The 25,839-nt window shown below is 44.9% G+C and overlaps 1 protein-coding gene across 1 annotated transcript in view; it reads left to right on the top strand.

The window, feature by feature from the left end:
• Positions 1-25,839, top strand: part of MYO18B (myosin XVIIIB) — a 1,784,667-nt gene that overhangs the window by 894,310 nt on the left and 864,518 nt on the right. Inside the window, exon 30 of the mRNA XM_069620271.1 lies at positions 16,933-17,056. Within this exon, the coding sequence (XP_069476372.1) occupies positions 16,933-17,056 (124 nt within the window). The remainder of the gene's footprint in view (positions 1-16,932; positions 17,057-25,839) is intronic.

Raw genomic sequence — 25,839 nt, 5'->3', positions numbered from 1 at the left:
TTCAAAGCAGTATCCTGAGTGAGACTGCACCAGCCCTGTACTCCTGCCAGTAAACAAACCAACCATCAGCATAAGCATGTACCACACAAGTTGGCAGAGTGACAGAGCAGCCAGGCTCATCTCAAGAGGGGCCAATGGGAGCTGCAGGGCACAGATGGCACGAATACAGAAGCTATTCCAATGGACATGACCTCAGTCTCCCTCCAAGAAACGCACGCAAACACAGGCACCTGTGACCAGCCATAGTCTGATAATCACATCATTCCACCAATCCACCTGGCTGACCGGCATCTGTTACACAAAAGCTAATCCCCCGCCCCTGAGCATGACATCATTAAAACAGTCATAATGGCAGGCCCCATCCCTGACCTTACTGGGCTTCGTAGGCAAACGCGGCCAGTACAGTACCACGCAACTATACTCAGAAGCCGGAACCTAATGCAGATCTCCTCACAATACACCGCTCCACAAATAAGAATATGCTACATTACTTGCAAAGAGTAACGCTACACGGTTAATATCAGAATAGAAATTTAATGCACCACAAAATCACCAAGCCCATACAGCCATTAGGTCATGAACTCCAAAATACATTTCAGTATTGTGGGCTGCATCCGCAATAAATGACCAGCTTCTGCTTGTGTGACACCCTGTTCCTCCATGGTACACAGGGGCTACATTCACGTTCAAAAAGGCAACATGGAAGCGCCTAGAACCGCAGGGCCGTCCCATTAGGTAGGCACTAGTCCAGCTGAAAGGTCGAAATGTTGCTCCTGGCCACTAGTACTGCGTAAGGGCATGTGGCCCATTGGCGATCGTCCCATAGGATCGTAATGGTGCTCCACTGATTAACTCGAAGCAGCAGGTGTCGGGAGTAAAAGCCATCTGCAGGAGTGGCATACAGATGGCAGCGGCAAAAGGGGAGGAGATACCTGTCACCCAAATGAAATGAAAAAGAATAGTATGGCCATCAGAACTTGATTTGTATTACTCACTTCAATGATCACACTAAATCTACAGCCATATGCATGCTAGCCCACTCAAAAGGATTATTCCCACCCAAAAATCACTTGCGAATCACAACTACAAAAATCGAGGTGAAAACACTATTACAAACGAGTGTTTGTGTGCATGCGTCTGTTAAGACAGAATCCATTAGATGGGATTAGTAACGTGCATAGACACAAGTGTTTGAAGGCGCGTCGAGACAGGGAGGGTTCAACAAGGGCAGAAAGACGATGGTCCCACTATGGCAGCTCTGCATCACATAGCGCAGGGGAGGTGGATAGATTCCAAAAAGCCCTGTACATGGCAAACTCTCCATCAAATCATCTGTCCATGCATCCATACATCATTCCCTCATCCCGGTATGAAAACGCCTGATTATTTACTCACATAACATGTGAAATTTCCATTGAGTCTGTGCGTAATGCAGTCTGCAAAATCCACTGTGCTCCAGCCCGGAATTCCAGTGTTGTGAAGTAACATGTATTTGGGAACGTCCGGCCTTATCGTCCACTACGCTATTGCGCATCCCATACTATTCATATCAATCATAGCATTCTCGCCATGGCCCCTGTCCGAAGGACATTAAACAATAGAACCTCATATCTGCAGTCAGACCTGTGGGCGTCTCCTCGCCGCTAGCTGAAAACCGAAAGCGCTGTCCTTCGAATTCCTCATTTGCAACATCACATCGAAAAGGCATCTGTGACCGCTTGAAATCACAAATTCATCCATGTAGTGCGGCAGTGTGTGAAAATGGCAACTGGCTTCACTCACAAATGGGACGCCCCGCCCGTCAGTGAACCTCGGTACAGTGCTGCATGAGGGTCCACCGTTAATCGAGTACTACATTCCACTGACCCTTCACAAGTTTGTTTGCGACTGCAAAGATAGTATGTGAAGCAATGGGACCATAGCAGAATGAACATATGAACCAATATCTCACTGCCATCGGGATTAAATACATGATTGTAATGGCAAGATGCCATGCGTCGAATTGCAGCGTTGTGTGCGGGACGTGCTCGCCCAAAGGGGATTGCAGCTTGCACAGGTGGAATGAATCACCACAGGTGGAGGCAATACAGCTTGAAAACACATAAATTGCACACCCAACCCCCTCCCACAACCACACCCACTCCAAAATGCTACCGGCAGGACTAGCGATGTTGGCCCTGGGGGACCTGATAGCACTGCAAGTACTCCAACTTCAAGAAGAAGACGAACACCAACTACTACAACAACCGGCCGCACAGAGGAGACGCAGGAGGAGGAGGAGGGCAAGGCAGGGCCAGCAAGGCCCGCCAGCACAGCCACTACCACCACGCAGGCAGCCCGCAATCCCACGCCTCCGAGCACATCCGTTCAACCTCACGGATGAGCAGATCCACACCCTCTACCGTTTGGACCGGGACACCATAACCGCCATTGTGGACATGACACAGGCTGACCTTGTCTGCATGATAGATAGCCCAACCGCCATCCCACCCCTACTGAAGGTGGTGTCTGTACTCCACTTCCTGGCCACAGGCACCTACCAGCACACAGTCGGACAGTTGCATGGCATTTCACAGCCAGTGTTCTCACGGACACTATTGCAAGTGCTCGATGCCCTCCTGAAGCACGCAGACGACTACATCTCTCTACCACGCTCGGAGCAGGAAATTACGAACACAAAAGTGGGATTCCATGCACTTGGCGGCATACCGGGTTGCATTGGTGCCATCGACTGCACCCATGTGGAACTGGTCGTCCCACATGCCATGGAGGCCCAGTACCGCAACTGAAAACAATTTCATTCTCTTAATGTACAAATGGTGTGTGACTCCAACAGGATCATTACACATTGTTGTGCCCGATTTCCTGGATCAACCCATGATTCTATGGTCTTGAGGAACTCTACAATACCACGCTACATGGAGCGACACGCAGGGAACAGATCCTGGCTACTCGGTGAGTCTCATTTCATGCATGATAATGTGGGGTATGTGATGCGGCAATGACCTGGCAGGAAGGGGGGGGGGGTGCGTACGTAGCAATGTCATTCCACAAACATCCTTTATTGTCCACATACAGGTGATGCCGGGTATCCACTGAAGAGATGGCTCCTTACACCACTCCGGAACCCACAGAACCAGCATGAGGAGGACTACAACCATGCCCACTCACGTACCCGTGTAGTCATAGAACAGGCATTCGGCCTACTGAAGACTCGTTTCCGCTGCCTCAGCAGGTCTGGCAGGGCACTCCTGTACCGCCATGAGAAGGTAGCAAAGATGGTCATGGCATGTGTCATGCTACACAACTTGTGCGTACGTAGAAATGTGCCTATGCCCCCTGACGCAGAACTGCAAGCACCTGAAGATGGTCATGATGAGGGTGGGGATGTGGCAGCACCTCAAGGAGTCTGCGAGGCACAGGAGGGCCGTGACATTCGTCAGATTCTCATTGATTCATGCTTCTAGCACTCACGCCTGGTGGCTGATACATGGACACGGGACTTGTGGCACTGTGTGTGTCTGGAACATGCACAATATGGACTGTACGCCTATAAAGGCCTCGTACACAAAGATCAATGTCCACACATCTCATTGGATGATCGTGCATTGTTTATAGCATATGTGAAATTATGTTACACACCCCATCGACCCGCCACCCAAGTGAGCCCAACACACCCCCTCCACCCTCCTACCTCCCCCCCGAACACCAGTGTCCGAAGATGCTCATTGTCAGTGGGCAGACGCTATTGCAAGCCCCCTCTCCGGGTATCAGGGGCACCCCTGCCTGTGGAGCGCAGGTTCCTCCCAGATCTACGTTGGGGGCTGCCCTGGACGGAACTTGCAACGGATGATGTCTCTGCCTGCTCACGTCCATGCATGTCCCTAAGGGTTTGTGAGAGCTCAGTGAGCACACGGCGCACAGCGGCAAGTTCAGCACATACGTCTTTGGACGTCGCATGCAGTTCCCCCCTCAGGCTCTCGGTGCTTCTCTCCATTTGTACTCTCAGGCTCTCGGTGCTTCTCTCCATTTGTACTCTCAGGCTCTCGGTGCTTCTCTCCATTTCTGCCCTAAGTGTCTCAGTTGATGTTTCTATGGCTGCCTTAGTACCCCCACATTCATCAGCATGGTCCTTGAGGAGCGTGGCCAGTTGCTGCTGTTGCACGATCACCTGGTCGAGGGACTGTTGCCTCTGCTGTGCCATGGCCATTTGCGGTGGTGTCACAGAGGGGCTGGTCACCTCATGTTGCCTTGCCACAGGGCTTGTGGGGGATGGCCAGTCGTCGTCTTGTGGGTGCCCCTGCGTGGTATCCTCATGGTGTACGGGATGGAACAAACAGGGGGATTGAGACAGGTCATGGATGGATCTTACTTCGACATCCCCGTTTTCTGTGTCGGAGCATGCTGCCATTAATGCAGTGTCACCTATGGTGCTGCTGCCACCAGAAGCAGTGCCTTCTGTGGCATCCATTGGGGGGACCTGTGGTGGTGCTGTTGTGGGCATGCTGGCTGCTGGGGTGCCTGTTGAAGTTCCCTCCTGTGTGCTGCCACTTGATTTGTGCTGCTGCCGTGTCTTGATGCGTGCAGCTGAGGTGGAGGGTCTTTGGCCGTTGGTCTTGGCCCTCTTTGCAGGTGTGCTGGTAGGGGTGTCCTGGAGCTCGTCGTTTGAATCGGACCCTGTGGTGGAGTAAAGGAGGGCGAGCGTTATTAATGGGTCTGTTGAAATTGGAATGGCAATGTATCACATGCATTGGGGTGGTACCTGAGGGTGATTTGGGTCGGGGCCTTGGAGGTGGTTTCATTTTTGTGTGGATTGAGGATGCAGTTGTTTTGCAGCCTGCAGTTAGGGTGTGCCTGCTGCACGTGTGAGGGTGTTTTTAGGATTTTTAATTATTTATGTATTTAATGTGAGTTTTAAAGTGCGCTATCAGGCTAATGTATGTGGACGTTCTCCTGGACATGTGTTACTGTTGCACTATGTGGACACATGGTACTTCACATGATTGGACATTGTGGATTTAGCATTGTTTTATTTGGCCCACCTACCGGATTCTTCGGATGTCTGCACTCCTTTCTCCATCCCTCCGACTCCCTCTATACTCTCCATTCCAATGGTGGAGGCACAGATTTCTTCCCAGGGGGTCAACTTGATGGGTGATTCCGATCCTCCCCCAGTAGCTGTGGCAATGTTACGGTTGGCGGATAGTATGCTCCGTACGCGTATCCGCAGGTCGTCCCATCGCTTTCTGCATTGCTGTGGGTTGCGGGGTGCGGTCCCCACCGCACTTACCCGCTGTGCCACCAGGGCCCATATGGCCTTCTTGTTCGCAAGTGCCGTCCTGGTCATTTGCGTCGAGAAGACGACGGCAGCATTCTCCTGGAGGGTCTCTGTGAGCACGGTGAGTTCCTCACGGGAGAAGTGGACCGGCCGCTTGCGGTCGCACGCTTTTTTCGCTACTTTTCCCATTTCTATTGCTTTCACTAGGGTGGATGACGGGTTGGGATGTGTCTCAGGGTAGTATTTTTAATGGTTGTGTGGGAATTCTGATTTTATAGGTGTACGGCGTGCTGTTTCCCGTTCCGGGACCATGTTTTTACTTCCGTTTCCGTATATTTACGGTCACCGTACTTTCCGATTGCCGCTCATTACGGTGACCGCTAAGATGGGTGGCGGAATTGCACCTAGGGCGCCGTACGACGGCGGTGAGGGGCGTTTTGGGGACATTTCCGCCATCGCGGACTTTGCACTTCCGCCATGGCGTAGTGCTCGTGCCCGATGGGTCGGAATTAGCCGCACTTTGCTCCGTCGTGCAATGGCGGAAACGCTATTTACGCTATGGCGGTCAGGTCAGTCATTTTCCGCCAGGGTCGTAATGAGGGCCACAGTGCCTTATTTGCCCTTTTGTGTGGCTCATTCAATGCTTACTCTTAGACCAACATCTGACCATTTTTGGAGAGCATAGTTTGGCTCTCAAAGTTTAGATATGCCTCCCTTTTCATCTTTGCCCTAAAGTTTCAACCTTACTTGTGAACTTTTTCTAACTATAACTGCTCTTTTCCATAATGAGATGCTCATATTAGCCCTAGCGTACCGGTTTTCCGAGTCACAGTGATTCCAGAATTGAGCGTTTAGTGGCACCATGTCAATGTGAAATCACTGAAGTTCCTGTATTTATTATGGGGCTCCTTTTCATGAGCTTGATTGCCCAAGCTTAGTCTCCCCCTGCCATCTGTGATGCCACCCTTCTGGATTGTGAGCATGTTGTCGTGTTGTCACAAACAGGGGCTCTACATGTGGTGTTGACTGGAAAATGGCGGCTGCCTGAGTGTTGTTAACATCTGTAGTCTTTTCTTGATTCTTGTCACCTACCTGAAGGTGATACTACTTATGGATACCACACACTCAGGGAACCTTAAAAGCCATCCCCAAAATTATCTTTAATCTATGTTGAGTTTCAGTTTCACTTCCTGGTCTCGGACAACTCTCATTGTAATAGATTAGCATACAACAATGGTCCTGCGCATACTTAGAGAGACAAGAAACAAGCTGGTTTTCAATAACAACTATTTTGTTAAATATAATGTCAAAATAATGTGACCATTGACACACCACCTGAAGTGCAATAGAACTGCACTTGCACCTCAATCTAAACCAAATATAGGATATGACTTCACATTATGGCTAAGTGCACAACTTGACATTGATGGATTCACAGAACATTAGGTCAAAACATTTATAGTAGAGATTTATAAATCAAAAGGCACACACCTCTTTTGCTATATTCCCTTTCTCAATTACAGACATTTAAAGGGCTCCCAAAATACTTTAAAATGGTTTTTGGACTTCTTTTGATTCTTGGTAAAAATTAATTGTCTAAAGAATGTGGGGTCATATTTTCTCACTTTACTAATTGCTATTCATCGGCTGTGGTCACTTTACATACAGTAACATTTCTGGTGTAATTTGTTGTTATTTTGTTTTGTCTGTTTAATATTCATTACTATTTTCTCAATCTCAGGTATCATTCTGAGGTCCTGCCTTTTAGTAGACATTATTAAATGTAATCAAATAATGTGTTACAGTATGGGGTGTCGAAAAATTCCGCCATTTAGCTAATTACATGGTAGAACATGCAAATCGTCTGAGGGTGAACATTAGCTGTTAAGAAACATCTCTAAGAAGGTACACATAGGCCAGTTGTGGCAAGAACCTTACACTCCGAAGAAGATAAAGGACAAGAGATAGAGTGAAGAGTGCTGACAGGCCAACTGAACTCAGTTGTTTACAATGGTTCTTACTGTTGTGCTACAATACCCAACAACTGAGCTGTTGGAACATTGGAGTATGGTGGCACAGTAAAATATGGCAGTAACAGATTTACCACCATTGTCCTGCACTACCACATTATAAAATTGGAGGTGAGTTTGAAGAAAAACTTTGAGGACTGGGATGGAGGTATATGGAATCTCACAATAGGGAATTGCGCTGCCACACTGCTTTTCATAGTATGGTAGATTTACCCGAAACATGAGTGGATCTTATGGTAAATGAGTTAGATGGTTTTACTACTTCCAAATCTACCAAATCCATAATGATGGCCATTGTTTTTTTTTCGAAGGACAAATTATTTCAGGGAGAAAACATGCATAGTGAACACCCATTCAGTGCAGATGAAAATGGGGAAGTAATTAAAAAGGTGCACCGGAACAAAAGAGGTATACATAATAAGCTACAGAATTCAATTACCAATTCAAACATCTAAAACCAATAACACCTTACGTTTAGGTCTAACATAGCATTTATTGGACTGCCCGTGACTTCCTGTTTAGACTATTGTAACTCCCAGCATGTGGGCATCCCCAAATCCCACCCCAGCAAATACCAGATAATCCAAAATGATGTTGTGTGTGAATTTTAAACTCAAAACATTAGTCCACATCCAAAAAAACATTAGGGAAGAGAAGTCTGAAGAGTTTGCATTCCCAGAGTCAGAACTGAGATGCCCTCCACTCAGTAACCAAAGGAGCACAAGACAATTATTGACAAAAGTGTCTTTTTTACTAAATTGTTCCCTGCATCACTAAGAGACATAGGAAATTCCTGAAGAAAGCGGAGAGCGAGCCCACATCCGCTGAAACCGGTAGACAAGAAGTGGCTTGGCTTGAAAAACCAATCCCCAGAACCCATTTAGAGTATACAATGGGCCTGTAGTATTATTAAGTCATTTTACTTATTCTTTCAGTGCCCGAAGTATTAAGAATTAGGCACTGAGAGATTCATGGAAGAATTATCCTTCACATGAATTTAATCAGCTGTTTTTTTAACACATTGTGATAAGCCACACCATAAGGAAACAATAACATTAAACTTATTTACATTGATTTCCATGATCAGTGTGCACTTTGTTTTTAGCATTCGAGGAAAGTAATGAGAGAGGATAGGGCGAGCCCTCTTCTATCCCCTAACCCTTGTAGGCAATGCAGCAGCACACGACTAGGGCAAGAACAATTACTTTAGGGACAGAGAGAGCTCTTAATAGGGACAGTGAGTTATCTATAATTAACTTAGTAGAAGAAGGAAAAGCAAAAGGGAACACAGGGAGGGTGGGGCAAAGACAGATTTATGAGTGTGCCATGACATTGGAATGAAGGAGGATTCTACCCAGAGATAGAAGATACCAGATAGAGGGGCCACGGCTGTCGCTAGAGGTGGTATATGATAAGAAGGAGTTTAAAGAGGAATGGGCTTTGCATGGCCAGCCAAATGGCATGGAGATGTTCTGGAGAGGTGGGGTAGAAGTGGTGATGTGTGTGGAGGGTGTGTGTAGCAAAAGAAATAATTTTATTAAGGGGACAGAAAGGGTAGCAGGGGAGGCCCAGGAAGAGACTTGAGCGGCAGTTGAGGTGACCCAGAACCAGGGTGGACATAAGAGTTTGGTGGTGTGATAAGTGAGGGTGGCAGATCTTGCAGAGATCAGGGGTAATGATCATGCAGCAGTGGCGCTACAGGTGATAAAAGTCCAGCAGCTTATGATTGTTGTTAAAAAAAAGGACTCCAAGGTAATGTAACTTGGGGGAGGCTGTGAAGATGAAAGGGTGAAAGGAAACAGGGAAGAGGGGAAATTGAGTGGCCTTAGTGCCTGGAAGCTAGAGGACTTTGTTTCAAGAAGAACCATACAGTGCCAGTGGCAGAGAGGCAATTGTAGATCCTCAGGGAGATGTTGGGGGGGGAGAGGGATTGGTAAATAATAGTATTATTATATTTGTTATTATTATTATTATTATTATTATTATTATTATTATTATTATTATTATTATTATTATATTTCAGTATCACCTATAAAGAAATGGAAACTGAAGGAGGAAATATGTTTTTTCAGGGGTGGATTTGTAGAGCATGGAAATCCGTGGACCAAACATTGAGCTTTGGAGAAACCTACCATGGGAGGCGAAAGGTTCGAGGTGCCATTGCTCAAGGATGTAAAAAAGGAATGAGCAGAGTGGTAGGATGCAATCTAGGTAAAAGCATTGTCCATTATGTCAGGGTTACAGAGAATTATCAGGAGAAGGGGTGGTTGACTGTGTCATAGTCAGCAGAATGACGAAAATGAGGTCAGATAGATTGTTAATTTCAAGATAGGTAATGATCCTGTTAAAGACCACTCTCTGCATGATATCAGAAGAGTGGGACAGGTGAGATACAGACCTGTAGTTGTCAGGGTAGTTAGGGTCTACAGAGGGCTTCTTGAGAATACATTGTACTTTGGCTTCCTTGAACAATGGAGGGAATGGTGCTAGTAGGGAGGTAGACATTGATTTAAGATGAGAGATGGAAGCAGGCTTGGTTCAAGCTCGTTTAGGGTTTGTAGGATCTCTGACAAAGAATTGCCTATTTTTAGGGTGAGAGTCTGCTCAGAATGTGAGGTAGGAGAAAAAGAGCGAATGCCAGAGGCATCATTGGGGATTGGAGTGGGGATAAGCAGGAGGAAGGACAATGTTGGTGGTGCCATGTCGTGAATATTATAGATTTTACAGGAAAAGTAGAGCGTAAACTCATTAGCTGTAAAGAAGGAGGATATAGTCTAAGTTTGACAAGGTCCCAGAATGGACAGAAAGCTTACAGAAGACTTTGCATGTATGAAGGCAGAAAGAGGAGATATGTTGGTTGAAGTAGTCTGATCTGGCAGCGTCTCACTGAGTAAATAGTGGGACAAACGGGTAGTGCCAGAGTGGGGTTGGAGGGATTAATTAATTTGGAGCAGAAATGGCAAACGTGTCTTTCCTTTGGGATGTATGTATGAAGGGTATTAGGTAGATTGCATGGGAGACAATGAAAGGGAGAATGGGGGAATTGTAAACAGGTCATTGGATGCGTATAGTGGTAGGGTGAATGTGGCAAATAGAAGTAGGGGAGGTGAGGAAGTATATTTTTGTGGGGTTGAATAGGAGAGCACTAGCCCATGTTAATCAATTGGGTGGGAGTGACCAACAGAAATATTTGAGCAATTTAACATCAGCAATCAAGATGAAAATGCAATAATTTAGGGTGATAATGACCAACAGAAAAATCTAAGCTATTAGTCCTGTAGTCACCAACAGCCAATTAAGGAGATATAGGGCCGGAGCAAGAATGTATGCAATTAGGCCAGTTGTGGCAAAGAGTAAATGCAAGCAAATAGGCTTTAGTGACCTAACGGTGATGTGGCATCTTGATTGCCTTAGTTGCCCATGCTCAGCATTAGACTACCTAGGAACCCTAAGGTAAGGGGAACCAACATGTTACTTCTCACCATCAATGGAGCTGCCTTCTTCCAAGATGGCTACCACTGTGGACAAGCTCAGGCAGTGTACTTGATCGGTTAGGGATCCTAACAGGAGCTGTTGGTATGAATAAATATGCATTCAAATGTGGAACAAGAAAGATCCCTGAAATAGGCTTTGTTCTGTTTTTGCTCCGCTCGCGTATGATAGTGTGAATCAAATACAGAGAAAAGAAAATTAGCTGTTGCAACTGTTCTTTTTTCATGAACATTCTTGCGGGAACAATCTTTTTTACTGACTTTTAGTATTTCCATATGTATAAATAGAATGTGAAACACATGCTCTGGCTTCCTCACCTCTGTATATAAGAGGCAGGCACCTATGAGAACCATTACATGGATCTATCTTCTGCCAGCTATAATAATCCACTCAAAGGTGCTCCGTAACCCTGCTCCACAATGGCCATAGCTGAGATGTATCACTAGCGGGGAATCAGCACACCTAAACTATTGATACCTAATCAGTTTCTCCATTGACTGTTGCCAAGCCTATCATGCCCACATTCTCCCTGCCAACACATAATGCACATGGCAACTAAGCCATCCATATACAGCAATTGACTCTCCCATCAACAAACCATAAACAGTAGAACCCTACAGCTTCCCAATCGATTAATGCATCAAAATCACAACCAACACATCCTCGCATTGAGGGCACTGCAGTCACCTATTGGATACAGACACGTCCAGTGCTCTTGACACAAACCACCTAAAATCAGACACACACAGTGCCCAGGATTTGCATGCTCCAACACAACAGGTAATCTAGCTTGCATTGTCCCTATGTTTCCACTAACTAAAACCCTGGACTTACTCTTTAATACCGCATCGCACCAATATATAAAATTCAGTAACATAAAACTAGAAATCCATGCCTACTGTGCATTTAAATTTGAGTCACAGCTTGGGCAGCATTCGCACACGCTTCTGCATCAAGTTCTGATGGCGAGTGCCGGCTCTAATTTTGATGGATTACTTTTACTGGTTGAGGGATTTTTTCTCTACTTTCTATTCAACCCTTCACCTCTTTTCTGTGACTGCAGTCAGCAAGTGTAAAATCGACTGCATTTCCATGTTTTTTAATTCTGAATTGCCCACGGAGATACTGAGACAAGAAACGTATTGTAGGTCGACCATTGAACAGAAGAAAGCTGTAAGAAAACCGTTATAAACTCTGGCTCTACTGGATCTAAGTTAGCAATATCCTCTGCCACTTTCATGTTTTTGTTCCTTCACTAACTGAGTTAGTTTCATTGTCCACTATATATTGTATCTTTCAGCTGCTTCTCTCAATAATTAATTAATAATCCCAGTGGTGGGGGTGGGGGAGGACATTACCAAATCAGGTAAGACCCGGGGCATGACCTGACTCAGTAATGCCGCCCGGTGAGGGGATCGATTATTGCTAGTAGTACCCCAGCCTGTTGGACGCTGGTGCTAAAAACATGTTTCTTCCTTTCCACAGCCCTCTGGTGTTTCGGAAAGGAAGAAAAAAAAAAGGTAGCAAGGAAGGGGAAAATAAGGGCCTCATTACACGGTAGGCGGTGAACCATGGCGCAATTAGCGCCATGGTTCATGCCGGTAAAATACCGGCACCGCCTTGGTGGAAAGGGGAATTACCGCCCCATTCCAAGGTTGGAGGGGCGGTAATTCCCACTTCCCCCATTGCCCTTCCCCATTCCCATTTTTGCCCCATAGGGCATAATGGGAATGGGGAAGGCGCTAATTACGGCACCGCAAAGTGCGGTACTGCAATTAGCTCCCTGGGTCCCTTTGTAGGTTGGTTTTTAACTCCTGTAAAAAGCAGGCGTTAAAATCCCCAACCCGCAAAGGGACCTCGTAGTAAGGCGGTAAGGATTTACCGGTACCGGTAAAATACCGGTACCGGTAAACCCTTACCACCTACCGTGTAATGAGGCCCTAAGTCAGTTTTCCCTTTCCATGGTGGCCATTGAAAATAATAAAACAAATAAACAAGCAAAATGGCCTCCATGGAAAGGGAGAAGGGACTAAATATAGTCCCTTCTCCCTTTCCATGGCAACCTGTCCCAGATCGGGAGCGGACGCAATGCTGACAGAAGTGTTTCCAGAGCGTACGCTCCCAGACAGGAGCAAAAAAAAGCAGGTAAGTGGAGAAAAAGGGGAGGGAAGGAAGGAAAATCTGTGGGGATGGGAAGGTAGGAGAGCAGAGCACTTACCTGAATCTCGATTGGTGAAGATGGCGACCTTCAGCCGTGAGGAGGTTCGAGCAGGGATTACCATGTGGTAATTACCCCATTCTGACCCTCCTCATTGGCTGGGAGGCTGCCACACCCCACCCGCTGGGTACTAATTGTCGCATATATTCATTTAGCTTTTCTTTCTTGGCATCAGTGCTGTTTCTTAGATGCTCTCTATATGTTACTGTTATGAATGTTATATTTCAAATGTGCAAACATATGATTTTGTTAACTTTATGTCTGATTTTGAATGCATGCACTTGCAGTGTAAAACACGTAAGAGACATGGCAACCCAGGAAATGTACAAGTCACAACAACTCGTTCATATGTCTGGTTAGACCAGAAAGGACACTTAGACAGCCGCGGACCTAGAAATACCAGAACTCTATCGCATTGCAGTCCTGAAGAAGTGCCCTGTTTTAGGCATGAAACATGTGCAGACAATTGGAATTTGATATTTCCCTTTGTACTTTGTCCCGATTTGTTTTAATAAATAATTCTGTATAAAATATGCACAGAGTCACCTGTCTAAACTGTAATGCTTAATTTTAACAAGAGTGTGGGAGCCCATCTACTGAGAACGAGAATGGTTAAACAATATGCACTATGACATTTCTTCCACCAGGAGAGTTGACAACCACGTTTTAGTTCACTGGCCTCGCACAGAGGATAAATAACCATTTGCATATCAGTTTGGTCCCACCCACAAAGGCAGTCCTGCACCGAAATGCTAGAAAATCCACCCTGAAAAAAGAGTGCCATCAGCAACCCCAGGAGAAGTGCTCCCACCACTCTTGTTCATCTTGTTAAAATGCAATGCTCACCACTAGTGCAACTGTTTGGCTGGCTCCCTTAGCTACAATCAACCTACTGTGCAGGCAGTCCACTTTGCTAATAATTCTACTTACATCTCACACCTGTGGAGTCGGAGTCCACCAATGGACAGCACATGCGGCGTGGCCTTTTGTACACATGCAATCCAAAGAGTCTTAGTTCTGCTCCCAAGTGCAGTGACTTACCCTTCTTCCTCGACTGTATCCTGCATACTAAAATGCATAATTTTCTAGATTGTTGTTCAACTCACAAAATTGCATCCACATATTTCAAGGGGATTAGAAATGACATAAAGTGCATATAAATTGAGTAATTCCACACCTCAATCCCAGACATAGGGCCTCATTACGACCCAGGCGGTAAGTTACCGCCTGGGCCGTGACTTTACCACCATGGCGTAAACTACGTTTACGCCATGGTGGTTGGCGGACTTACCGCCCCATTCCGACCTTGGCGGGGCGGTAAGTCCCCAATCCCCATTTACCCTTCCCCATTCCCATTTTTGCCCCATAGGGTATAATGGGAGTGGGGAAGGCGTTAATTACGCCACCGTAAATTACGGTGGCGTAATTAACTCCATGGTCCCTTAGCGCCATGGATTTTAACACCTGCTAAAAGCAGGTGTTAAGTCCGCCATGCCGCTAAGGGACCTCGTACTCAGGCGGTAAGGGTCGGCGCTGTTAACGCTGCCGTTAACCCCTTACCGCCCGGGTCGTAATGAGGCCCATAGACAAATAACGGATGTGTCTTTTACATTTCTATCCTTCTCCAGCAAACTGTTGAAGTAGGTAGGGGACATCATGTAGGGTGCATTCCAGGGTCTGCCTGACAACGACCACAAGACTGTATTGCTAATGTTATCAGAAGACAAACATTAACCACTGTCAGCAAACACATCTAGACAGCAGGATGTCCAAGAGAGACAAATGCCATGATAACGGATGTTGTCAGTGTGGCTGGAGGCAAATTAAGCTACATGGGATGCAGTAAGCATGTTCCTCTTCATTGTGTTTGTTGTAATAATGCCCACTCTGCAGGGACTTGTATAATGGAATGCAAAAATATATGTCATTAGTTAAAAAAAAATGAAAACACGAAGAAAAAAAAGAACTGATGCTGGTGTCTGTAAAGCCCCTGCAAAGGAAAGTGGAACTCTTAAATCGAATGTGTAGAGCTGTGAACATTTTTAGTTTAGAAGTGAATTTCTCAAGGTCACACAACAGCTTAAATACACTCGAACAAGCATCAAATATTGTATAATGTAATGCCCTAGGTACTCCACCTAATGCTAACATCCCCCCTACCCAACACATTGCCCACGCCCTGCCCTTTTACCACTCCGAAATCCCAAATCTATATAGTCCTCATTCCCCAACTAGTGTGTCCCCCAATTTCCGAATTAAACAACAATATAAACAACCTTTTTGTAGAGAATGCATAGTGTCTCGCGGCGGTCACGCGCGCTCTCGTGCTTTGTTTATAATGAGAGTCGCGTGACCGCAGCGGGTGAGGCAGTTGGCGTGAGATGAAAGGCGGATTGGAGTGAGAGGGGCGACCGGCGAGCTCCGTGTATATGTGCTATTTTCTGGTAAAGTGATAAAATACTATTCATGTTAGACTCAATATTTGACCAATGCCCAGCTTTTTGGCTCCTTCGTTCATCACAAAGCATCCCTCAGCCCACACATAGAATGTTTCATATTTATAAGAACGCGATGTAGAAACTAAAATACACTATTTAGCAGTGTCTCCAGCTGAGTCAATTATGAACCTGTGACGGCACTGAGATTATAATGATCCAGTCTTGCCCTGATGATCTGCCCACTAGTAACTTACACATGATGGGCCTGATTCACAGAAGTGTTTTATAATGGCTCATCCCATTGGAAAACGCTCTGTGAATCAGGCACTGTAGAGCTCATTTCAAGTCCCCCGGTATCCTGCCGGTAATTCTAGCAGAATACCACATGACTATCGTACCATCTCCATCACCCGATATCCAAGTATTACCGGGATATTTCAGGTGGAGGAGATGCTGGGAAATCCCCATTTCTATGGATTCCCACAGGACTCTATAGTAATACCAGTTCCGGTAATTGCAGCTATTGTCTACCAGTAGGGGCCTGAACAACCGGCTGGTCATGACTGCCGGTAGATCACAGAGGCCGGAAAGGTGCCGGTACACGTTTTTACCTGCACCTTATTTCCAAACCGGCAAACTCATAATGAGCCTGTATGGTTCCTCTCCAGATGCTTTGCACTTAAACTCCCAGGGACCCTAGCAAACACATTGAGCAGAAAAGGATCATGAGAGTTGTAGTAATTTTCTTAGCAAATGCAAGTACTTGCCGAAGGGTGTGTTTGATTGAAAACTTATTCTGGGATAGGTGTTGGTCTACAAATTACTTTGTCAAAGAATGTTGATATCAAGTGAATTAGTTTTGTTTTATGTATTTGTGTTTTTCAATGTTGTTAGTTTTGTTTCATTATAGCGCTCTGATGCCTGCAGACCTTTAGCGCTTTATAAACATACAAAGAAAACAAATAGTCCAAAACATCTAGAGGGCCATATAATGAGTAACCATGCCCCTTGCATCTTGTTCGGCCTGCTGAGGCTGTCCAGGGCATAGGTCCCAAACCGGATGTAGTGCAGCCATTTGCAGAAGAGTCTGGGTCTGGAAATGGAAGCGCTCGGTTATGCCCTGGATTTGTATGACATTGCTTCAGGGCACTCATTCAAGCTGCATATGAGTGCTTCTTGTTTTAAATAGAAATGTTTTAATTTGCTTCATTCGAACACTGGCGGCATACGGCAAGCCATTCAGAGAATTCTTTCGGCACTTTGCAGGTGATGGATCCTCCATCACTCAGTGTGAGGAGAGTCATGAAATGCCACCTCAGGCGGTGTTAGGGTAGCTTGCCAAGTGAATGAAATTGCCGTAGCCTGTTATTTTGCTCTTCACATCTGGTCCTTGAGTAACGTTTATGTGGAGCACCGAATGCATCCATTAGGCAGCTCCCTGCGAAGATTGGTAATTTTACATGTTTCATGTGGCAGGTTCGACGTGCAGTTAGCGCAAGCTCTGGGCGAAGCAGCGTTCGAAAAAAGCCTTCGCGAAAAGGTGTCTCAGGAGAACACAGCCTGCCGATGGGAACTTGGAAAACTGCAGCACAGATTGGAGGTAAGAGGACAGACCTTGTGAAGGATATGTTATGTTTCAGTGAAAATACGGGCCAGCTAACACCCCAAAGAACTGTGGGTCTCCCTTAAGATCACAGAAAGAGCCGCGAAAAAGTGTGTCTATGGGGCTCATTATAGGTTTTCCGGTCTGGAAATAAGGTGCCGGTAACAACGTGCACCCACACCTTTACAGATCAGCAAAAACCCAACCAGGGATCTGATCTACCGGCAGGCCTGACCTGGCAGTAGTTCACGCCCCTACTGGCAGACCATTGCTGCAATCACCAGCACCGGTCTTTGTGGCATCCCCATCCCGTGGGTCCTGTGGTACTCCATGGGATTGGACTTACACCAGCATTTCCACCACCCGCGATATCCCAGTAATACCAGTATATTGGGTGGCAGAGACGGTACAGTAGTCCACCGGTATCCCCACAGAATTACCGGTGGGATACCGGATGACTTGCAATGAGCCCCTGACTTCCTCTGTGTACTATGCTCGAGAATGAACAAACAATATTGCATTGTTCCTAAAATGATATGATGCTTTGGCACTTGTGACAAAAAATTTGTGCGAATAGATCTGCAATTTAAAAATATGACTTCAGAAAAGAATTTCACAAATTGGTTTTAAGAGCATGGAACATTACATACGGGTCTTATAAAACAGTTACCAACAAAAAAAACACAACTGCCGTTGTGAAAGCTTGATTTAGGCCCCCACTTTTGTGACCATGAGGAAATTAAGAAAATTGTGCAAAATCACAAGAAGTAACTGTACCACCCCATATGTGAGCCATAGTACTTTTGTCCTTGCTCAGGCAAAAGGGAGTGGGATGCGTTTGTGTGTGTGTATGTGCGCGTGCCAAGGAGTAAATACGCCCAAATCTGGATTTGCAAAGTAAGGTTGTGAGATAGCAGCCCCCCACAAGTGTATTTGCCAGTACTCAAAAGACACTCGAGCAAATGATCATGTTGGTCATTCCCCAGTGGTGTTTGTCTTTCTGGATTGGGTAGTTAGAATCAGAATTTACCAATATCAGCCACCATGGCTCTGAAATGGATGCCTGCATATCCTTAGAGAACATTCTAAAATGCCCTTAACTTAATACCCTACCTCCTCCGAGCTAATCAGAATGCTGAAAATGCAGTGATTAGCAACTGTTATAGACAGCATTCCGATCATTCTAATTTCAGAAAGAGAATGGGAAACAGAAGAAACACATTTTCATCATTCAAAAAACTGCAAGGCAATTTCACAGCACGATTCCTTTCAACAAGATAATCCCTGTCTGCGAGCATCTTTTTCACTGTTCCTTTAATGGGACACGTAACGTCCAAGTTAATGCACCAAAGTGAACGCTAAAAAAGAACATGTTTACTTTTACCTTACACCCGAAGCATGCTCAACTTAAACCACTCCCGTTCAACTATGTTGGCATTTAGGGCTTCAATGCAAGTTTGGTGTCGTGGGCCAAAAGAAGCAGCAATTCTGTTTCCTCCACTTTATCAGCACCACCAAAATATAATGTTGGCAGATTTACCACTGACAGGTTTACTGTGCAGTATATTTGCGGATTTTCATGGGTAAATTGGCTGATTCAACTCCAGCTTGTAGCTGGAGGTAAATCCTACACTTTACCTACAAAAATTGGCGGATTTACAGTGCAGTAATTCTGACATCGGTAAATCCACCAAAACCCCCCTATGGACTCAAAAAATGGGGAATTACCCCCACTTGTAATCCCATGGTAACTCTACTTGACCAAGTGGTTGTAACAAAAATGGAGTTTCGTAGTAATTCAGAAGATTTACCACCAAATTACCACCAAACTCGTAACGAGGCCCTAATTAGAGTTCTTACCTTATGAAGACAACCTTGTTATTGATATGATATGATACGATAGTTTATTTATATAGCGCCTATACAGAATGTGTTTCAAAGCGCTTCAAGGCAAGGGAGGGAACAAGGGAAAATACAATGCCATTCTTACAGTCCATGATCAGTAAGGATTTGAAATTAACTATCATACTCGGCATCGACATAGATACGGAAGGGAGGTGGAGAGTGGGAAGGAAATGGAAACAGACAGGCGACTACTGTACTAGGCCTGATGACATTTCTGGTAGAGCCGGAGAAAAACAAGGTGAGGGAGAGGGGTGCAGAAAGGTAGGGGAGGAACAAAACAAGCGACTATCATACAAGGCCTGACGACATTTCAGATAGTGCTGGAGGGGTTGTGGGGAGGAAAAAAACAGTAAGGGGAGGTGGGAGGAGACAGACGAGGTTGCTATCATACTAGGTCAAGGGACATTTCTGATAGAGTAAGTGCATAGAAGAAAGTAAGGGGAGGAGATAGGAAAAGGGAGAAGGGAAAGGAGGAGAGAACAGAGAGTTAGCAGTAAAAAGAGTGGAGAAGCAAGAGAGGAGAGTGAATATAATTGCAGAAGTCAGTAGTAACACATAATGTTGCAAACCAGGATACAAGATGAAGATGGGAACATATTAAAAACTTTAAAAAAAAAACTAAAACATAAAACCAAATATAATTTACTAGCTCAGACAATTTTCTTTCCTCAATATTAAACTAACATGTTTTACTGCAACATAACTACTGCAAAACCTATGTTGCTATATGACTGTGTGCTAACAGCCTTTTAGGCCTCAGAGGGCCTCATCAGGGGTTGGACCGAGCAGTATAAATGCGTCAGTAATGCTATTACTGCAGCATTACCGCTCTGCTCAATCTCCATCTTGGGAGGAAAGTGGGAGGTTTACATCCAGCTTTTTGCTGGAGGTAAAAACCTCCCATATCCACCCATTTGTGGTGCTATTAGCAGAGGACTAGTTGCACTGGCACTAATAGTGCCATTATTGCCCCATATAGTCCTACGGACTCTACAGAAATGGGGAGTAACAGCCTTACCACAACTCGGGATCGGACGCTAATAACAACAATCTGAGTTGCAGTAACGAAATTTGTGTTGGTGGTATCCCGGCACAATTACCGCATGGATATCGCCATGGCTGTGATGAGGCCCAGACGCATTTATCGTTTGGGTTAATGAGCCTTCCCCAATTCATGGTCCTAAGCTTCTCCTCAGACCATAACTTGGGGTTAAGTCATTACCTTGTGATAATGATCTACTTCTTCAATCTTTAGTGCTACCTTAAGGTTGGCCTGATTCACATACAGCCCTTGCAACACCACAACAACGAAAAAAAACCACACACATAGGGCCTCATTACGACCCTGGCGTTAAGGGTTTAAAGGCGCCGTAAAAGGTGTCGGCGCTGTTAAACCCTTAATGCCTGATTACGAGGTCCCTTTGCGGGACCCGACCTTAACGCCTGCTTCTAGCAGGCATTAAAGTAGGGTGCCGCAAAGGGACATTGGTGCTAAGTACGGTGCCACAATTTGCGGCACCATACTTAGCGCCTTCCCCATTCCCATTGAGCCCTATGGGGCAAAAATGGGAATGGGGAAGGGCACATGGTGAATGGGGAATTACCGCCCTGCCAACCTTGGAATGGGGCGGTAATTCCGCCATTCACCATGGCGGACCCCAGCATGGACCATGGTGCTAATAGCACCATGGTTTAGCGCCGGGGTCGTAATGAGGCCCATAGTCTCGCACATCAGCACAGGATGGCTACCGACTGAAAGTCACACCCGCAGCAATCTGTGTAAACCGAACTGAAGCTGCCAACAGCAAATCACAGCTCTCTTGATTTTCTCTCCAACTCAGTCCTACTAACTTACATCCCCCATTACCCTTTGCTGTACAGATCCACCAGAGCACCAAGGGACTACGCAGGTGGTGACAGTGTGCGGTAGAAGAACATTTAGCATAACATATACCAAATGTGTGTGAATGTTGATCATGGGACTGGATTGTAAGTGATGGTTGCCAATTCGAGTCAGAAAGATAATCAGTCAAATAACCTTATTTTGGCAAAATGACATAAAAGTCGACATGAGCAAAAACATCACAATTATGATAAAATAGCAAGTAAAAAAGAATAATATCCAACATGGTTACATTAAAATCACAATCCACTGGTCCAAAATATTACATCAACGTACAGATGTAAAACCATTAAAAGCAAAAAACAATACACACTTATGCAGCCTTTTTTAAGAAAGCAGATTTCCTCTACCAAGCTCTAGAAATGTATTTAGATACAACCAAGACAATTAGACCATTATTCGAATTTCTGGATAATGTCATTCCATCCCTAATCCTTCTAATGCCGCATTTAAGGAACCTCCGTTTTAGATATGTCCTCCGATCAGACAAGTACAAAGGGCAAATAAGAAGAAAATGTTCGATAGATTCTGCCATTTCCAGGAACAATTGGCATTTATCAGAGGCAGTTGAGTTCCAGATATTGCATACTGTAGCCAGTGGGAATATGCCAAATCAAAACTTTAGGTATAATGATCTTAACAATAGTGTTCTCATCAAGTCCAGATATGGTTCATAACACATATGTCTCTGGTTTTCCTACTAGATCCTCAAGACAAATGATACATGAACTCTAGTCTGGCGTCTCTGCGTCAATGTTATGCCAGTAACTTGCCTTTATTCTTTGCTTGTCATTAGACATAATCATATCTGGATTACATAATATATCAGAGAAACTAAGTACCTGAAGCCATGATTTAATAAAAATGAAAACATTTCAAAGATGGACCCCCCGGTTGACTCAGGAGGCCTAACACCATCTCTACATTTGTGGAGCCCCTCCCTTCCCCACAGTCTAATCCAGTATAGGTCCCTGCCTGGAGTCCTACATTTTTCTTAAGGAACCTATTCTCGGCTACATCTGCCTCACCATGGCAGTAGGCACATTGTGTAATAGCTCTGTGTCTCAGCAAGATATTTTCTCAATGTACAAGTTGCTGTTCCCAAGTACAGGCTGTGATAAATCGTATACTAAGATAATCGTAGTGATTCACAAGGTCGAGGATCTTGACATCAAAGTCAATATAACATCTACTTTTCTTCTTTCATTCTTCCTGCTTTTTTTGAAAGAAATCATGGTTTTACGTTTCTCTGTATTTAGAGTCACACCCATATGTTTACAAAAAGTAGCAAAATCAATTTCTGTTCTCAAGCCCGAAAGGGTCTGAGAGAGAACTGCGTTTTCCACAAATAGCAAGACCAGCATGTTTTCCTCTGCTAGAACATGAACATCTATGGGCATATTCACAAGCGTATGAATTAAGCCATTGATGTACAACAGGAAAAGGGGGGGGGGGCAACTTGCATCATTGACACACGCCCTTTTGTACTTGAATGGGAGGAGTCATTTCTCCAACAAATTGCTTCATTTTTTTCATAGAGCAGTAAAATAGCAGACAGCAATTCATTCGGAATACCCTCATCCTTGAGTATTTCTGGAACTTTGGCCGGCGGAACTGTTTCAAAAGCAGTTTTCAGATGTATAAAGACTATGTAAATATTTGCTTTCCTCAGCTTCACATATTCAAGATCAATTTTATCCTAAAACAATAGTCCACTGTTCTTATACCATCCCTAAAACAAGCTTGCCAACGGTTGATTTAAGTTCCTTGACTCTACCCACGATTTAGTTGACCCAAGATCACTTTTGCAAATAATTGGCCAGTCAAGTAACAAAATCGCCCTGTAATTACTCAGGTTATCTTGCCCACCCTTTTTGTACACATGGACTATCTCGGTTTTAGGCCAAGAAACTCTGGCTAGTCCTCTGTGCTGCTGCCATAAATAGCTTCAAAGGCCAAATCAACACCTCATTCTTAAAAAGGTCACCAGGGACCTTATCCGTTTGCTTTCTGGGAAAGAATTGCTACTTTTAGTTCTAGAAGACTGAACTCAAGCATGGATGCAAACGGGGATCATTCCTCTTGTGAAATTGCCATAAACACAGCCCTGGTTTCTCTTTATTATTTACCAAAATGTTCGGCCCAGCAAGAACTCATTCATCCCTGGACTGAATGACTAGTTGATTCCTGGACAGAAGTCCCCAGAATTTAACAGCCATTGTTACATTGTCCCATCCAGCTGAATCAAAATCAACTTTTTTTAGTGCCACCAATTTCTTGTAGTCCAATCTAATTTTGCAGAGCTCACCCTTATTGTATTTGTATTTGTTTATTTATAACGCGCAAACCATCAGGCCCGGGGGCATCAGGGCACAATTTGTACAGGGTTGCAAGAAAAGAACATACATACAGGAGAATAGATTACATTCAGAGGTTTAACAATACTAGCATAATAACAATCTTACTAATTACATATAATACAATATATATATATTATTATACATATATATTACATGGTTAAAGTGCCCCTAGGATCCGCAGGGATGTATCCCAGGGTGAGCTAAAATAGTTGGCATAGGTAGCAGTGGCTGTGGCATTTTTCAACGCCTCTACTAAGATTCTTTTATGTTCATGACATTCCTTGTCATACCAAGGTGTGCACTTAATTTTTCCCTTGTTGATACAGCTGTTTGGCACTGTGAGAAAGTCACGCATAATAGAAGTTATGTGATCCAATGAGTCAGTGTTCAGTGCCCAGCATTCTACCCAATTTGTCAAGGAGATTTATATATAAGTGCCCATGATCAACTTCCTTGCTTGACCCCCGATCACTATCGATACTTAGGATACCGTTCTTACCTCGCGACAGTCATGCAAGATGTCGTTAACAAATGTAAGAACTACCGGCCTGTGGTCGCTCTCAGACCTGGTGATCACTTCACAGTTTTGCACCTAGACCCTAGCATGGGTAGTTACCATAACATAGCCAATGTGGGATGTTTGTTCTGTCATCACAAATGTGGGGTGTGCGGGGGTATCTCCCAAGCATCTCCCATGCTTCTCCCATTGTAAGCTCTTATCTCCAGCACAAGCCAGGCTTGAGCTATGTCTAGGGCAGACGCTTTGGGAACTTGGCCACCAGGTCAGGTATATCACAAGCCTGGTCCTCATCTTCCGCTAAACCCTCAAGTTCATGCAGCAGTTCATATTGGACATTTTGATTATTATAGACTTCATTTGTTTGATTGATTTATTTTATTTAAACCACGCGCAAGACAAAGCCCAGAGGCATAGGAGCGCCAACAAAGACAATACAACAGAACATGAAACAGGAAGAATCAGGAGTCATGAGAGAAACAGTCATGCTATGGTAGTCCAGTGATTTACTCAAATAAAAAGGTTTTCAGCCTATGTTTAAAAAGCTATAAACTAGTACATGAGCTAAGATCCAAAGGAAGGTCATTCCAAACCCGTGGATCAGCATATCGAAAAGTTCTATGCTCCACATAGCTAAGATGAGATCTTGGTGTTTCAAGAGGCAGGTATTATTGGATCTTAGAATGCTGCGAGCCGCTAGGCGTGAAATACGGCTAGCCAAATACTTGAGAGTTTGCCCAGAAATGCAACTGTGCATGATACACATCACACAATAAGTAATTTGGCTGTGAATAGGAAGCCAATGTAGGGCTCTCCTGGCAGCCGTGATGTGTTCTCTCCTTTGCACACCTGCCACAATACGCACTGCATTGTTTTGAATCACTTGTAGCTGGGTCATGTCTTGTTTGGAAATTGCCCGCAGAAGACTAGAACGATAGTCCAATTTAGCTCCTATAATGGCATGAACAACTATGGCGCGATTAGCCCATGAAAGGAAGGGCTGTAGCTGGGCCAAGAGTTTCAGATGGTAACAAGTACTAGACACAAGGACATTGACCTGATTTTTCATAGACAGTTCTTGATCAAAAATTATCCCAAGTGTCTTGACCTTCTGCTGGGTGGCAATATTGCAATCTGACATTTTGAAAGAGAGATACTCCGGATTGAGATTCTTCAGCTGCGTAGCAGTGCCTATCATCATAAGGTCTGTCTTGGAACTGTTTAGGGTGAGCTTATTAGCTTGCATCCATCTTTGATCAATACATTTACTCCCTTAGGAGCTCCGTCCTCGGTTCCACACCAAACAGCCCCTCAGCCAGGCATGGGTATTTAAACCTTATTTTGATGTAATCAGTATTTGCATCAGAGTCACAGGGAATGCATTCACATTCAGCAACATCCTCCCTTATATATGAGCAGCAACCCCTACAAGTTATAATCCAATTAACTACTTTGTTCAGCAAGCTATCACTAGATTCTCTTCTCCCCTGTAGGGACATTTGTTAAGAAAAGATAATTCAATGGTTTATGGTGGTTGGTAAACCACCAGGTTCACCCCTCTCACTAGTTGCATCCACATGGGTGTCTGCCAGTGCAATATCATCCCCTGACTTCACTGTCCCCCTACTCAAAGAGTATCTGGCATTATCATGGGGTGGGGCACAAGTGAAGGCTTTTTCTTCCCCTGGTGCACTGAGATTACTTTGTTCACCCTGTTGATCAACGTGTCCTCATTTGGGTAGGTATGTGCTGTGTTCTTGTTTTTAACAATAGTTAGAATTGTGTTCCAAAGTATTCCCCAGAAACTGCTCTCCTAAACACCCATGCATGGCCACCAGTCTGGCTTCACAGCTGCCAGAAGCGTGGAAACTGCACTACTGAACACCTGTGAAGACTTGCCCTCCAATCTTGACCCTAATCTCTCTTCTTTCCTCATTCTCCTCAACCTATGCTATGCTGTTGACAAGGTCAACCATGCCATCCTGCTCAATCGCCTCTGCAACAACTTTGGTATTACTGATCAGGCCCTGACCTGGTTGACTTTCTTTCTCATCGACTGGCCCTCTCCTTGGTCCAACTGGGGTCTTTCCTCTCT

This window comes from Ambystoma mexicanum, chromosome 10, assembly GCF_040938575.1.
Source record: "Ambystoma mexicanum isolate Mex_15411 chromosome 10, UKY_AmexF1_1, whole genome shotgun sequence".
In the NCBI taxonomy this organism is placed as follows: Eukaryota; Metazoa; Chordata; class Amphibia; order Caudata; family Ambystomatidae; genus Ambystoma; species Ambystoma mexicanum.
The sequence above is the reverse complement of the archived record's forward strand: the minus strand, read 5'-3'. Positions and strand labels throughout refer to the sequence as shown.